Genomic DNA, 16,145 nt, shown 5'->3' on the forward strand with positions numbered 1-16,145 from the left:
AAATAAAAATACATTATTTATGTTAACATGCAATAGGTTTATTATTGGTATGTTTAAATGAATTAATAAATAAGCATTTAAAATACTCAGTTTTAATTTCTAATATAGTCAATATCGATAAAGACTATTTACATAAGCAAAAACTCCTTGGGGCCTGTGATAATTTTTATGAATACAAAAGCGTTCTGAGACCAAAAAGCTTGAGAATTATAATCTATCATCGCTGAGAAGGCACAATTATTTTAAATGCTGCTTTGAATCAGAGCAAAGGAAATTGAAAAAGGAACAAGAATAAAGTTTTATAATCCTTTAAGGTTTGTCAGCATGCAACAATTTGCTTTCATTTACCAATGCAGCAAAGTTTATAGTTTTATCTGAAACTCTATCAAGTCGTTTAATTCAGAGTATTTATCAACATTACTTTTCTGGTAATAAAAATTTAAGAAGGGATTTTTAAAATAAAGTTAAGCCCCTATCTTTCAATCTCAGTTTCTACACCTTCATTGTTTCTAAGACATACTGATTTGTCTTTTCAGATATTTTTGACCAATTTATACCCACTAATATACACGTCTCTGTTCTCACTTCTCGCATATACAAGTAAAGCAATTAGTTGAGACTTAGGAAATTTGTCAATAAAAAGCTACCCAGATACTCTTAGACTATAACTCCATAACAGCAAAGGCTCTAGGTAATTTAATACCCCTAGATCTAAAACAATGCCTAGATATATACTCTCTGCATTTTATTTTATGTAAATTATTCCACAAAGAAAAAAATAGTTCCATAAAATACTGTCTGGAACAATAAATGTTAAATAAAAGGGGTGACTGAATCTAGCCAATTGGGTCATCTCTAAACAAATATGCCTAACTAGAAATACTGCATTTGTCAATTTCAACCCCCACTATGTATACCCAGTTTTTCTTGAATATATAAACAATTTTGAGATTATAATAGAACAAAATCCTAAGGCTACTAAGTATGAATAATTATCCAAATTGCATAAAACTAAACAAAGTGGCCTGCCACACTGATAGTGCTAAAATCTAGAATTTGGGTTGATTTTAATAAATACAGAGGTGGGGGAGAAGAACAGTCCTATGTTTTTAAAAAATATTTATTTAAAAATAAGATTTCTAAAAATACAGTACCTAATACATTTCAAGAGAAGTAAAAACTCCACAATTTAAATTAAAAACAATCTGCAAAGAAAACAGAAATATTACATGAATAAAACTAAATCGTTAAAATAAATTAAAAACAAAACACCGTTCTTAAGCTAGATACATGGTTTGTTTTTCATTTTCAGAACCAGTGTCGACTTTTCATTGAAACAAGTATATCTCAGATACATACATGGCTCCCACTTGTCATTTTCCTCCCTCTTCTCAATCTATTCTCATATCCCTCAACTACCATTTTCCTTATTACCTTTAGCACAAGAAATGTCAGTGAAGATTTTTCTTTAAATGCTCTTAGGGTAACTGACAAGGTAAAACAGACATGCAGCTAAACAGCACTCAGATTTAAACATATGCACTGAATGAAAAAATGCCTGATAAATGTAAAAACAGGATCGTCATATGGCACTTGGAACATACCGCTATTAAAATAAAAGTCTTTTATTTTAGGGATATAATATTAGACACCACTGAGGTTGACACAAAATTTTTGGAGCCTTGAAATATCACAAATTTTGCCTATTCATTAAACTTGCCAGTCACATTTTAAAAAGACTAATTCCAGGGACATAAAGCTCCTACAAGCAAGATCATCTACACTCAGTTCTCCCAAAAGCCTATTCTATTCCCCCAGGTTAGACCTGCAACTTATTTGTCTGAGTATCTCCAATTGTGGAGAAACTTCTTCCTATTGTATCATTTAGTCGCTTTATTGTACCTATGCTAAAGTAGATATTTCTTTTTAATATTCATCTCTGGAGGAGAGCAGATAGTTGTGAATCTTCTACTATCCAATAACTTGAACAAATAACTGTATTCAGCCACATTAATTTAAGTAACACATAAACAAGCTGAGTAACTCAGAACTGATATTGTCACAACAAAATCTAGAAAATATATTGTTGACAGAGAGACAATGTTGTCTCTTCCCATTTTGCTTTTAAATTTTGTCTTTACCCCTAAAAATATGTACATCTGTATTTCTACATATCATTCAAATGATCCTAAGTCACATCTCACACTAGTTTGACTTGATTTTTTTCCATTCAGAATCCACTGCAAAACCATATACTGTATCTACATTCAAAGACAGAATGATTTTAGTTGATTGAAAACTATGCAAAACATTCTCAAATGTGATTGTCTACTTTTCCAGTACATACACACAGTTATCTTCTTGCCAAAATTTTTAATCATTTCAGCTACAGTTTTTTTAAGGACACTAAATGAGTGTTTTAGAAGTCTGTAGAAAAAAAATAGGGAACCAGGATAGTACACATAGCAGTATTACATTTGGACAACTACTTCTAAAGGATATTCTCTCCCATTTTTTGTAAAATGAATCACTAAGCAGAATTAGTTTTAAAAATACCCTTAACTCTAACTTACGTGAAGTGAGTAACAACATCCAGGCTTTTTTTTGGGTAAAGTTCAATTTTCGTTTTGCTTTTAAATCAAAGTTTTGCATTTCCTCTTGGGCAAGAGTGTGTGTGTGTGCGTGTGTGTGTACATATATCACATATGTGTATATTTTTAAAACGTTCTTTAATTTTATCTTTATTCGCAAAACAAATGGCAATTATCATTCTTTAATACCACTAAGGATTACACACACACGCACACACACACACACACGCACACACACATATACACACACACAGATGCAAAATTCTTCATCTGTAATCAGAATGGGCCCTTAACTTCTCCTTTTAGCATTTTGCTTTAGCATTTATTAAAAGGGCCCAACAAGCTACAGAGTTCATCTGTAGAGATAAGAGTTATTATTTCTCATTTATTCCTGCAGAATAAAACAAAAAAATCTTGTGTAAAGTGTTTCAATTATCTTTTTAAGTTCGACCTATTAAACTACTCTTTAAAGTAGCCAATCTATACGAAAATACAAAATTAAAGTCCATATTAAGTTAAAACCCCCCCCCTTTTTTTTTTTACTTTACTTTCTAAGCAAAAAAGAAAAAAGAAAAAAACAGACCAAGTGAGAGACATTTAAAGCCAACTAAATTGAGGCAGCAGTGTGCAAAAACTAAGATCTATTAATCAAAATTGTTCTTAGTGACATTAAATTCTACTTTATAAACACAAGGATGTGAGAAGAAAACTCAGTGAACCAAAAAGAAAATTAACTCTTTGGTACGGGAATTAAAAATGTCACTCAATGCTAAAGTGAGTAGCACCAGGATGTCTTAGCTGTTGAGGCTGTGAAACACTAACTTCAGGCACCAGTAGTTCCAATGTCACCCGACACACCCTGGCAAGAACACCGAGTGTGCAATATGCAGACTAGCTCTCCCTTTACTTGACAGCCTACCCAGGTAAACCCTGTATTTAGTCAACAGACAAGCAAAACCACAAAAAGACCACCTTACATTGCTACTGTTTTGTCCATATCTCTGTTTAGATATAAAGCTATCAACACCCAAAAGATCAGAGTGTTGAACAACTGTGGTAAGCACCACATTACATGTTACAGGGATTCAAAATACCAATAGCTACGGAGACCCTCAAGATACGAAAAACTGAAATAGTCCAAATTTTAAAGTGAAAATCACCCTTTATATACAAACTGTTGATTTTCCCTCTGTTGACAGATTTTACTACAATACTTAGTATATCCTTTCTCTGCAAGAGGAGACTTATAAAAAGGTCCCAGCTTTTTCAATCAAACCTTGGGCAACCTATTCATTTCTGCTTAGCATTAAGTAGCTGTACTTTCACATAATTCCTGACACTTCAGGTTAGCGTACACTGTACACTTCCGATATTTAAAATTCAAAATAATTTCTTAAAGGCATCTGACTAGCTGACAAGAATCAGCAATATACACTCCTTGGATAAAATAACTCAAACTAAACGCTTACACGCATCAACAACTCTTACAGTGAAACAGTGTCAACAAGAGAAAAGGCTAAAATGATTGTAGCAGAGGAATTATCTGACGTCACAGATTCTGTGTCCAGTAAACCCTTCTGCTGAGATGCTGATTATACATGCTCTGTCTAGCCTTCTCTCCATCTTAATACTCTCTTTATCTAATTCTGGCTACTCACTACTCATTTGTACCTGTCCTCTATGGTAGACAAGGGAAAAAGGAAATAATAATAGTAAAAAAAATAATGATAATAGAAAATACCAATGACATAAGGATAAACACCATTACTATTTCTGTTTCAAATTAGCACTAGCAGGCAGTATTATAACATCTGAAGAACAGACAAAAATGTAGTAAATTCTGTTGTTAAAAATTGCACAATGATAATGAAAGGAAACATCAGAGAAAACACTTCCTGAAGTTAAACCATCATCATCCTAAATGCAGCTGAAATGCTAAATACTGATTGATATACATAAGAACAACATTGGTTCAAAATACTTCAAGCAAGTTGGTTCTATTACTTTCTCACATTCTGCTGAAGAATATTCTAGAATTCAATTGAGAATGGCTAAATTCAGAGCATAATGAAATTTGTGATTTACAGAGAAATTCAGAGGATTCTTAGGATCGAAAGTAACAAATGTGGACATTAAATAATACACTCATTCATTTGTTAATTATATGGTTACTAATACTAGCAAGTAGAACATACTAAATGTACATGACTTACTAACTACATTTGCCAGTACTTATATTTTTGAAAGCGACCGTAGTAGAATTGGGTAAAAAATCTAATACTTATATCTATTAATAAATTATTTAATGTTTGTAAGTGTAAACTGTACCAAGTAAATTCTAGATATATCTACATATATAGAGGTCATGTCAAAAACTTATTTAATGAAGCAGCAATAGTTTAGTAAACTTGAGCTAAGTAGTCTATTCACACATGAAGCACAAGGGAAGTAGACACTAGAGAAAAGTCCAGGGAAAGGCTAGCAGCTCTGTTAATATTAATACCATTGTAAACTAGAGCTGGATACATTGTGATTTTATACCAACATATGTGAGAACATTCAAACTGCTCCATTATCTAACACATAGAAAGGTATGTGGTTATAATCAGAACTACTTCATACTTCCTGGGTGGAGGTGTTGTCCTAACTCAAGTCTTTATGATTAGCATTAATACACCCTTTCAGGTGACACACCTTCAACTAATTATTTGTAGGAAAGTGACTTAAAAAAGCCTGACGAAGAACAGTTATAATTAGCCGCCATCCTTAGAGAAAAATACCTCTAAGCATTAGCAAACATTCACTGATGTTCATTCTGACAGAAGTTTTAACTCAGCTGTTACACTAAACTTTATGCTTATGTTCTCTATTTCTATTACTTAAAAGTAAACTATGCTTTCTTCTGTTCAAAGACATTAACATATTAATATTTTAAGTATACCTATCTCTTATGTTAACCACAAATATTTTTAATACAACTCTGAAGCAAAATAGTATTTTTCTCACAATGGAACATCAGTTAACAATATTTTTAAAATTCTGAACTCAGTCACTTTTTGCCTACAGTCTTGAGCCCATAAACATTTTTGTTTGCAGAAAAGAAGAGCAACAAATATAATTGTTCAAGAGGTGCAATTTATAACAAGTACTTAACAACTACTTTCATTTCCAGAAGTCCAATTAATGACTTTGCTGAATGTAAAACATCCTTTAAAATACATTTCGCTTAAAATGAAATGAAATGTTTATAACGAAATACTTCATCCAATATACAGATTACATCAGTAATCTCACTGCTCATAATTATTTTCTAATGCTCAACATCATTAGTTATTTTCAGGGTTATCTAGAATATATAATAAATTGGCTACTAAAGCTACAGCTCTAACTCACAGTAGGAAAGTTAAAAAAAATGAAGAGAAGTACAGAAAGAATTATTAATCTCTTATTATTTTAATGCAATTGAATCAGTTAAAAAAATCATTCCAAAACTGGGATTAAAAAACTGAATGTATTTTTTTAGATATTCAGTAAAACACATTAGACGCTGGCTTGCCATTGTAACTACGATAAATTTGTTTTGTAATAAATTGGTAATTTTAAGGTAATGACTTTTTAATTCTAAGGACTTAATTTGCCAAAATAAGGTTCAAAATAAAATTCATGAAATGGTTTATATTTATTTATCCTGATCTGATATAAATTTGTCTGATAGTAAAAAATATAATATGAATATACATAAATGAAGCAAAGTAGTCATATATGTATGAACCAGACATCAGAATCATAAATAGGAACACATTAATTTTCATAAAACCTTACATTTTTGCACATAGACTTCCCTTAAGTTTGTACCTCTGAAATGTTCAGAATTTGGGTATACATTTCATTTGGGCAACAAATCTCTAGAGCCAGTATAATTACATCAATTAGCCAAAAGAGGGCGCAGAGAGCACACTAGAGTTTATGGACTCCCCAGGAAAGTGCCAGGTGTTCTCTCTCAAGTTGTCTAACAAGAATCATAAAACCCAGTTAGGTGTGCTAACTCTGAAATACTGCAAGTTACAGCATAAGTATATATAGATATACTTTATATAGATTCCTACATAAATATATTGATATGTAGCATTTCTGCCATTCAAACAAAAATAAATATATGCCTTGCCTAGTGCATTAGTTTGTATTCCAGTAATTTAGAGAAATCAGGTACAGAGGGATCAGGATCAGGGAAGGTAAAGAGAAAGGTGGGAAGAGGTGCCCTAGAAGTGGGGAACCTAAGAAAACCAAAACCAGAAACCGTTAGAGTGGGAAAGAGACCACCTCTTGATTCTCATTACTGAGACAGAGGTTGGCACTGAGTACCTCCCTGGTACCTTTCAAGGTAGCTACTGCTACCATATGAAGTATAAATTCGTCCATAAAGCTCTTTAGGGGGTCTTCACTTGGCTTTGCTGTTTTTTCAATGTCCTTATTTGAAAGGAATGTATACAGCATAAGGCATCTGACTGACATCTATCTACATTATCTATACATTACTCCTTATAACAGTTCAGTCACCAGGCCAAATTTGGTCAAAACCCAACCCATCTGCCTGGAATGAATATATGTACTAATTTTGTGGTTCATTAAGCTCTATAAATATACCTCTTATATTAAATTTACTATGAATCTTATCAGCACCAATAAATATTTCCATCTGCCACTAAGTTTTTAAATAATAAAGCACTGTAATCAGAACATGAAAGACATGGTACCTGTATCTCTGAGTAGACCTTATTCTATTATTTTAGGAGATATTTATAATTTCTAAAAAATAACCACAGTATAGTTAACTAGCTGACAATGGTAACCTTCTGTTTCATGATTTCTCAGGTATGACTCCTTACTACCAAAACTAACCAAAAAGAAAATATTGATATGCTCCAAGAACACTAGATACCCCTTCAATCCTCTCTTCAAGGGAAAGGCTGAGTACATAATTAGTTTTTTAAAGATATATGGATTTTGCAGTATTCTAATGGAAAAAAATTTTTAACTGAATTTTTTTCAAACCATGCTAAATTTTTTCTCACACAAATATTCTATGCTTTCCAAGAGACCATCACAATTAGCAATTTAAATTTGTATAAGGCTAATAATGAATATAGATTATATTTTCTCATTTTAAGGTCATTTCCTAACATTGGCTACTAAAAACGGTCTCTCAATCCAGATTATAGTTGGTCAATTAAAATTTAATTTCAATCTGGGTGATTACAGGTACACAAAAGTTACTTTTACTAGTAACTTCCTATAAATAAAATTTCAATATTAGTTGGCCAATATCTATTATATAAAAACCTTCAAGGTGTAATTTTAGATCTACTAGTAGGTAAACAAAAGTAAAAAGTATACATATATTTTTTTAAAGCACAATATTCTTCTTTATACTATACATTATATATTATCTAGTTATATTAGCTTTTTTTATTTTTTGTGGTACGCGGGCCTCTCACTGTTGTGGCCTCTCCCGTTGCGGAGCACAGGCTCTGGAAGCACAGGCCCAGCGGCCATGGCTCACGGGCCCAGCCGCTCCGCGGCATGTGGGATCTTCCCAGACCGGGGCACGAACCCGTGTCCCCTGCATCGGCATGCGGACTCTCAACCACTGCGCCACCAGGGGTGCCCTATACTAGCATTTTAAAAACATATGCATTCTAACATAACTACACTAGAAAAGGTATCAGTGGAATTATTGCAAATTCTTTACCCTTTTTGCTAATAAAAATCTTAGGGTAAAATAGGAACACATGCCTGTTTGGTCAAAAATTTCCCCTTGGAGCAAATATTTTAACAAAAACCAATAATTATAACAGTACAGGGGAAAGAAATGGGAAAGTTAACGTGAAAAAAATTTAATCTTTCCTTTAAAATAAGGTAGGTAGTTGGTGTTTTACTTTAGTGGTGTTTTTGGTGAAGAGAAAAAAAAACATTAGAAAGCTACTTCTAAGAAAACACTGTCCTTTTTTGTTGCTGTTTTTGTTTTGTTGTTGTTGTTCAATCCTATATGCTAAATTTTAAAAAATCTTGCAGTACATACAAAAGGAAGTATAACATAAAATTGTACTTGAAAAAGAAAATTTACATATAAGGCGTATCAACTTTTGTAAAACCTAAAGAATGAAATTCAGATTTGGTTAGTACTGCTTAAGGGTGAAAATTTTAAATAAACATCCGAAGTTTCCCATAAAGTAAAATCTGTAACACTGTCAGTACTAAAAGAAATTATGTACAATTACTTCATCCCAATCACTGCCTTTTGAGTTTAATAACAAAAGCATTTAAAGAAATCCCTGTGGAAAGCTAATTTGAAAGTAAACATGCTTTAAAACTTAAATATAGATCATGTATTAGTCCCACAACAGGATCAAGATCACTATTCAAATAAAGCCTGGGGCACATTATGATGCTTAAGATTGGTGGGTGGATTTTAATTGACTTGAAGACTGTCATAGTTCTATTATCAGAAAACCTGTAACGCATTTCCAGCATGGAGGACCCATCTGTGCCCACCATCCATCTGTTTAGACGTGATTGGCAAAGTGGTAGGGAACTCGCAGTGGTTGCCTCTGCCTGAAAGGAATAAACCACAGGATCTTCCAACGAGTGCCAAAAACTTCTGAGAAGGTCTGCTGCCATGGCTTTCGGGGTCTCGATCTACAGAAGACAGCATTATTAGTGAAAGACAGCACTCCCATGGTGCACTTCAGTCAGCTAAAACAATACAGGTTGGCTGGGGATCCATTACTGGACTCTGATGAATTGTGTCCCAGCATCACAAATACAGCTTTTCTTTCATTATGGAATGCAGCTGAGTTTTAACTCTGGATAGCAGATATTGTATCTGTGTCGTCAATCAACCTAGGGCAACTTTTGAAGCAGAGGAGAATCTCAGGATTAACAGAATGTGTGTCAACAACACAGTAGCAAATCTCTTTTGATGTATTTTCAGGACAAATAATTTAACTTACTTTAGTAGGACAAGGAACAAGAATGATCAGTACTTATTTTGTTTGAAAACTATCACGGCTAGAAGACCCCTACCCCTACTGTAAGACTGGGTTATGCTTGCTAGCTCAGGTCTTAGAAAAGGCACCAAGAAAAAGCCATCATTATATTATCTTTCCACTACATGCACACATTTTTCAAATATAACCAGGTGCTGGCATTTTAAAATAAGGACACTACAGACTTCACTTTCATACTTACATTTCTTCACAACAGTTTGACATCTTTTCAATAGATGTTGTATCCTATTAAAAATAAAAAAAAATACTCAGATATAAGTTATCAAGGCTTGATTCTATATCTATTTCATGATGTTTTTAATCATATTCAGAGAATATTCTAAAGATATAAAAAGTTTATATATGGGTACTAAGCTGGGACAAAGTGAGAGTGGTAGTGTATATAAGGACAGATATACACTACCAAATGCAAAATAGCTAGTTAGTGGGAAGCAGTTGCATAGCACAGGGAGATCAGCTCGGTGCTCTGTGACTACCTAGAGGGGTGGGATAGGGAGGGTGGGAGGGAGACGCAAGAGGGAGGGGACATGGGGATATATGTATACATACAGCTGATTCACTTTGTTATAAAGCAGAAACTAACACACCATTGTAAAGCAATTATACTCCAATGAAGATGTTAAAAAAAAGAATTTTAAATTATCTATGTACATTGCTGAAATTCCCTTGGAAAAACAGAATCAACATTACGTTGTGCTAAAAAGAACCAATTTATTCAATTACAACCCCCTCCAAATTGTAGGAGTCTCACTTCATTAAAAAATAACCTTTTATTACACTTGCCTTCTTGATAATTCTTTTAAAAGTCTATATTTAATTCAACTGTCATTAAATATGCATTAAAAATAAATACCAAAATGATAAATGAAAGGCACTATTGAATAGAAAACTGTCAAGAGCCAAAGAGCACTACTGGTTATGGCTTTCTGTAAACAAAGCCAAATTCAACAAGGCAATGTATGCATTTGCCGTACTACAACATTTATTACTCTGAAAAGGAAAGCTAACTGATTAGTGTTCTTTGGTAAAAAACTGATTTTTTTTCAAGAGAAAAACCAGTCCCTTCATAATAATGCAATTTCTCATTATGTGTTTTCTATAAAGCTGTTAACACAAATATATAAGAAAAACAACTCAATAAAGAGAAGAAAGCTTCTAGACATGCTGGTCTAATTCATGTTAATGGAAGACCTATCATTAGACTGAGAAACAGTGATGATAAGGAATATCCAAATAATCAAAACACAAATTATATAATCTTATTTTAGATATATATTTACATTTTAAATATACTTTTAAGTTGTACAAAAGAAAACATATTCTTTTACATATACAAAAAAATCTTCCTCCTTTTACCCTTTCCTTTATTAGCTTCCTCAGATATAGCAGGTGGACTGCAGTTATTAAGCAATACTATTCATGCAAATATTTGTGGCTGCAACTCCAATTGCAAGAACTTATTTAGCTATAGAACTCTCTTCCAATAATACTACTGAAAAGCACCTTTACTTCAAAAAACTCTTTAAAGAAGTTACACGAATGGCTCAGAACATTACATTCTTATGTATGAACAGTTGTCTAACTACAGTTGGCCCACATACAGGAAAACAAATCTATCATTTTTTATGTGACTAGTAACTAATAACAGAGTTTCATTTCCAGATTTCCCAGTAATCTGTGTGGAGGCTATAGATTAGTCACTCTATATTCACTAATTTCCTAGCATTTTCTGAAATTCATGCTTTCCAACGACAATTCTATGTATAATTAACCTTTCCTGGTTCTGTTGCATAATTTCCTCAAAATAATGTTTTACTTTGTGAAAACACAGTCTGCAAATACATAAAAAAGTTTATTAAAGACTTAGAGGAAAGCTGGGGTTCTGGTTCCATATCAGAAAAAAAAAGTGAAGGAAGTAATTTAAATGGTATCTTAGAACTGATGGTGACAGGTTATTCCAAAACAATTAAGATAGCTTGCGCAAAAATACAAAGGAAAAGACAGGAAAGAAATTTTAAAGTGTTATCAGGAAAGGTATATAAATGGCCCCAAATTGCAGGTGTAGATAACACTTAAAAGTGGAAACTATTTCAGGATAAGGAAGGCAATTACAAGGTTAGACTACTAGAACTAGCCAATGTTACAGGATATTTTTACTGTGCAGAAACTTAAAACTCGATTATAACTTTGAGGAATGTATTTGACAATAAAATAATCAATTTTAAGGACTTTGAATTTAGACTTCATATGGGAAAAGCTCTTATTTGCAAGTGCTTTTGACATCTTTCTAGAATCTGGTTCAAGAAATACGAGGAACACTACCTTTCAAGTCATCATAAACAGATTGTCATTCAATCAAAGGATGTGATGTTTACCATGACTTTATGAACAGGATTTGTGAGGGTAGCCAAAAAAGTCTATTTTTTTCCACTAGAAATGGCAAATGCTTATCTCTCAGCTATCCAGAGTACTATTATAAGAAAAAAGAACAGCCAAACATGTCACGAAGTTTTTGCACTGGCATTTATACAGCATACTCAGGGCAACACAAGTTATCATGCTATCGTATTTATATACGCAATAGAAACAGCAAACTAGAAGAGAAGAGAGGTTACTACTGGCAGGAATATTGACAACCATAAGTTATTTCCAAGTGCCGAACTAGGTTTGATAAACTTTTTGTTTTGTTTTATTAAGCAGGGAATTGTGGAATATTTCACACATGAAAAATAAACTAAAAATATTTAAAATAGATTTTAGTGCAGCTAATTCCATTCAACATAAAAGACTCAATACCTTTAGTGACTATCACAAAAATGACCAAAAAGGTAATTGCTATCTTCACGGAGTATATTTTATAAATTCTTAGTTATATGTAAAACAGCTATCTAGAAAAACTCACTCTTCAAGGAATGATAAGAAACACATTTTTATTGTATTATCTACAATCAAAATACCTTATTTCCAAAGAAATATTTATGTATTGATTATGGTCTAATGATAAAAATATCCAAGACTTCTGCCAGTCTGCATAACTGAGATAAATGAGAATGCTTTCCTATTTTAAAAACCAGAAGTTTATCTTCTAAAAAAAGGAATAAACTAGAAACAAGAAAGACTTACAGAAATATAGGGCTCAAGTATTTTATCAACTATACTTTATCTTCTCCTGATGGCTCATCTTACTCTAAGAAATTATCTTTCAGGTTCAGTCTAAGGAAATATGTTTGACTTAAAAGAAAACTGTATCTCAACTAGTAAGATTATAACTGGAATGGAAAAAAAAGTTTCTAATAGGAAGGGAGAGGGAGGTATTTATTGCCTATTGGAAAAATTGAGGGGGGGGGAGGTGAGAGGCAAAGAGCAAGAATTTATCACCAGACGTTTCCTGGTTAACAGACCTGAGAATCTAGTCCTCTTGGAATAGACAGCTTGATGATACAATCCATCCAACTAACTCATTCTGCTTTGAGTTCATTCTCACAAAGTAACACTTTGCCATATATGTTGTTGTACAGGAGAAAGAATGTACTGCAGAGTCCTTTGGTACCTGACAATCATACATAAGGGAATAAATAGTCAACCTGGTTTATATGACTATCACTTTTGAGTCTAGAAGTAGAGTCACTGCTTCTGGGCCTGATTAACCCTGGAAACATTTTCAAAATGGAGTTTCCAGATCTGTCAAACTGAAGATCTGAGGAAAGTAAGAACATTCTACCAGAAAGTCTCCTTGAAGACAGTTCGATCTAACCTCAAGGATCGCCTGCACTCTTTAGGTCTTATCACAGGTCTTGTTCATGATTTTAACTCTACTGCACATACCTGATTCAATGACTCTGCTGATTTAACCTGGAGTAAAAAACACTATTAAGGAAAGTTTATCACAACTAGATATTATATACCTGTTTTGTCTACTACTGATTTCCGCTAATTCTAAAATAGACTTTTGCTTAACTTCCTAGAATTTCTGCTCAACATACAGAGAGCAACTCATTTAACTTTGTGTCTTTCATAGCACCGAACAGCACAAATTATTCAAAGTGGGTACTCAATATATGTTTGCAGCACTAAACTAATTGAACATGGACAGAAATAACATGATTCCTTATCTTTAATTTTTTTCAACCCAAGGAGAGAAAACTTTCTGTTAACCTTAGCTCTCTCTCCTCCTTTGAAGCCAGAACTCACTACTATATTACTCACTTGAAATAAATGGTTCATAAGCATCCATCTCCAACAAAGGACCAGCTACATCTCTTATTAGAGATCTTAAGTTAACATAGACATTTAATCAATCATGAAACCAAACTGAGAAGGCAGTAGATGTTACTTTGATAGCCACTTAAAACATTTCTTTCCAACATAATTCCCATACTCCTCTTCATCAAGCCATTTTCTGGCTGTATAAAACCTTAAGAAAGTTACTAAAATTCTGTATCTCAGTTTTCAAATACTACTATTTACCTCATAGGTTTTTGTAGAAATTAAATGAGTTAATATGTTAGAGCCCTTAATAACTCCTCAATAAATGACAGGCCTAAGTTTTTATTGTAGGGCTTGGAGCTATCTTAATTACATTAGAATGTAACTAGAAAAATTTATGTTTAAACAAACAAGTGTTTTTTATAATCAAAGATAACATGACATGGACTGTAGGAGACTGCACAGATAAAATCCAATGTCCACAAGGGGCTTATAATCTAGTTGATAAGTACTAAGTACATAAAACATGATTCATTTACTCATTTATTGTCTATCAAAAATTTACTAAGTACATATTATGACACAGTCCTTAGCAACAGGAGCTTACAGTCTAGTGAAAGTAGTTAAACATACAAGAAATAATTATACAGGAATATACCGAGGATGTCAGAGAGGAGGATTATATACAATAACATATATAAATAAGCCATACACTATTTAGAAACAGCACGTTTGCAATCAACAATCAAATCAAGGTCAACTACTCTTATATTTTTAGTACAAAACTATACTTTCATAAGATTTTCGGTTATCAGTAGAAGTAAGATGGGATAATGTGCCCCTTTGGCTGGAATTTGAAAAGTAATTAATATAGTGATAGACTGTGACAGAGGGAAGCATATGAATCACTGTGGAAAAAGATCTAAAAGTTAACTATAAATATAAAATTCACTGTTTCCTCCAATCCTATAAAGTTGTAAATTCAGATTAAAAATTCACGTGGATTCAGAACATGAACAATAACATGGGAAAAACAGCAAGTACAACTCATAAATGTTTAGCTTCCTTCCCCCAAAAAAAGCATCTATTTAATCACTCAAGCAATTCATCATGTTTCAAGAAAATTAAAACGTACTATTCTTATTGAAAAAAATCTATAGAAATAGATTTAAGTTGTTTTAAATTACTTTCAAGAAGTTTATTACATTGAGTAAAGAGAGAGGATGCAATATAAATACATTTTCACATAGGAACACGTTTATGCTAAAGAGCAATCCACTTCCACACATAATAATTACGATGCTAGCAGGAATTTTTAGAAAGAAAGCTTTTCTATTACTATGCAATGTAACACAGTATGGATTTAAACTAATTCCTTGGCGAGGGGGAACCTAGTTTCTATAAAGTTCTCTACTGTATCCAAAATTCAAAGAAATATTATAGCCAATATTAGAATATGACATTAAAAACATATAAGAAGTAACAATTTAAATTTTAATGATTCTTCTAGGTTTTAAAAAAGCTACAGAGAAGATACTTCCCGTAATATTATAATTAGAAATACCGTATTAAAAATATATTTTGTTTTTATTAAATGAAAACATAATTCAGAAAGGAAGACAAAATGCTGTATAGAGCTCCCTTTACAGAAATGTAAGTGAGCTGGGTTCAGCATAATTAGCAACGATTTCCATATTTGCAATGCTGATTTGGAGTTGAGTAAAGCAAACGTAATTTGTACAGAGACTATACCGAATGCTGTTAATTCACCACACTGATTCGGGGGATACTTAGCAGAATTTCATTATAAGGATTAATAATCTCAGGACTACATTTCTAGGTACATGTTAAAAGGCAGGTAAGTCCACTAATCATCTGATTAATAAGAATGTTATTTAATAGATAATGCCATTTAAACTAATTTAACATTTTGAACACAAGATACTTTTCATTGTATAACATAATCGAGTTAAAATTAAGTCACTCCTGCATCTGTGATTCTGTCTATATTTATTTAGGTAATCATGAGCCAGTATTTAGGGGAGAAAACATTTTCTCCCTTTATTTTGAAAAACTTTGCTTCAAGCTATCTTTAGTAATTCAAGTAGAGTCCAACAATAGTTACCTGTGAGACCAAATATAAAAAGCTCAATTTTTTTCTTTGAGAATTTAAAGCCTTTTACAAAGTTTCAACTAAATATATCTTCCCCACCCCACCCTCAATCTCACCACAACTGAGAAAAGCACTAAGCTCCAGAGACGCCATCAAAAGCTTAAGCTT

The 16,145-nt window shown here is 32.6% G+C and overlaps 1 protein-coding gene across 1 annotated transcript in view; it reads right to left on the bottom strand.

Moving 5' to 3' along the window:
• Positions 1 to 1,102: 1,102 nt before the first annotated feature.
• Positions 1,103 to 16,145, bottom strand: part of ZDHHC21 (zinc finger DHHC-type palmitoyltransferase 21) — an 84,624-nt gene continuing 69,581 nt past the window's right edge. Inside the window, exons 8-9 of the mRNA XM_032635873.1 lie at positions 9,840 to 9,883; positions 1,103 to 9,287 (exon numbers count right to left, since the gene is read on the bottom strand). Coding sequence (XP_032491764.1) covers positions 9,155 to 9,287; positions 9,840 to 9,883 — 177 coding nt within the window. The 3' untranslated portion in view covers positions 1,103 to 9,154. The remainder of the gene's footprint in view (positions 9,288 to 9,839; positions 9,884 to 16,145) is intronic.

Source organism: Phocoena sinus, chromosome 6 (assembly GCF_008692025.1).
Source record: "Phocoena sinus isolate mPhoSin1 chromosome 6, mPhoSin1.pri, whole genome shotgun sequence".
Taxonomy (NCBI): Eukaryota; Metazoa; Chordata; class Mammalia; order Artiodactyla; family Phocoenidae; genus Phocoena; species Phocoena sinus.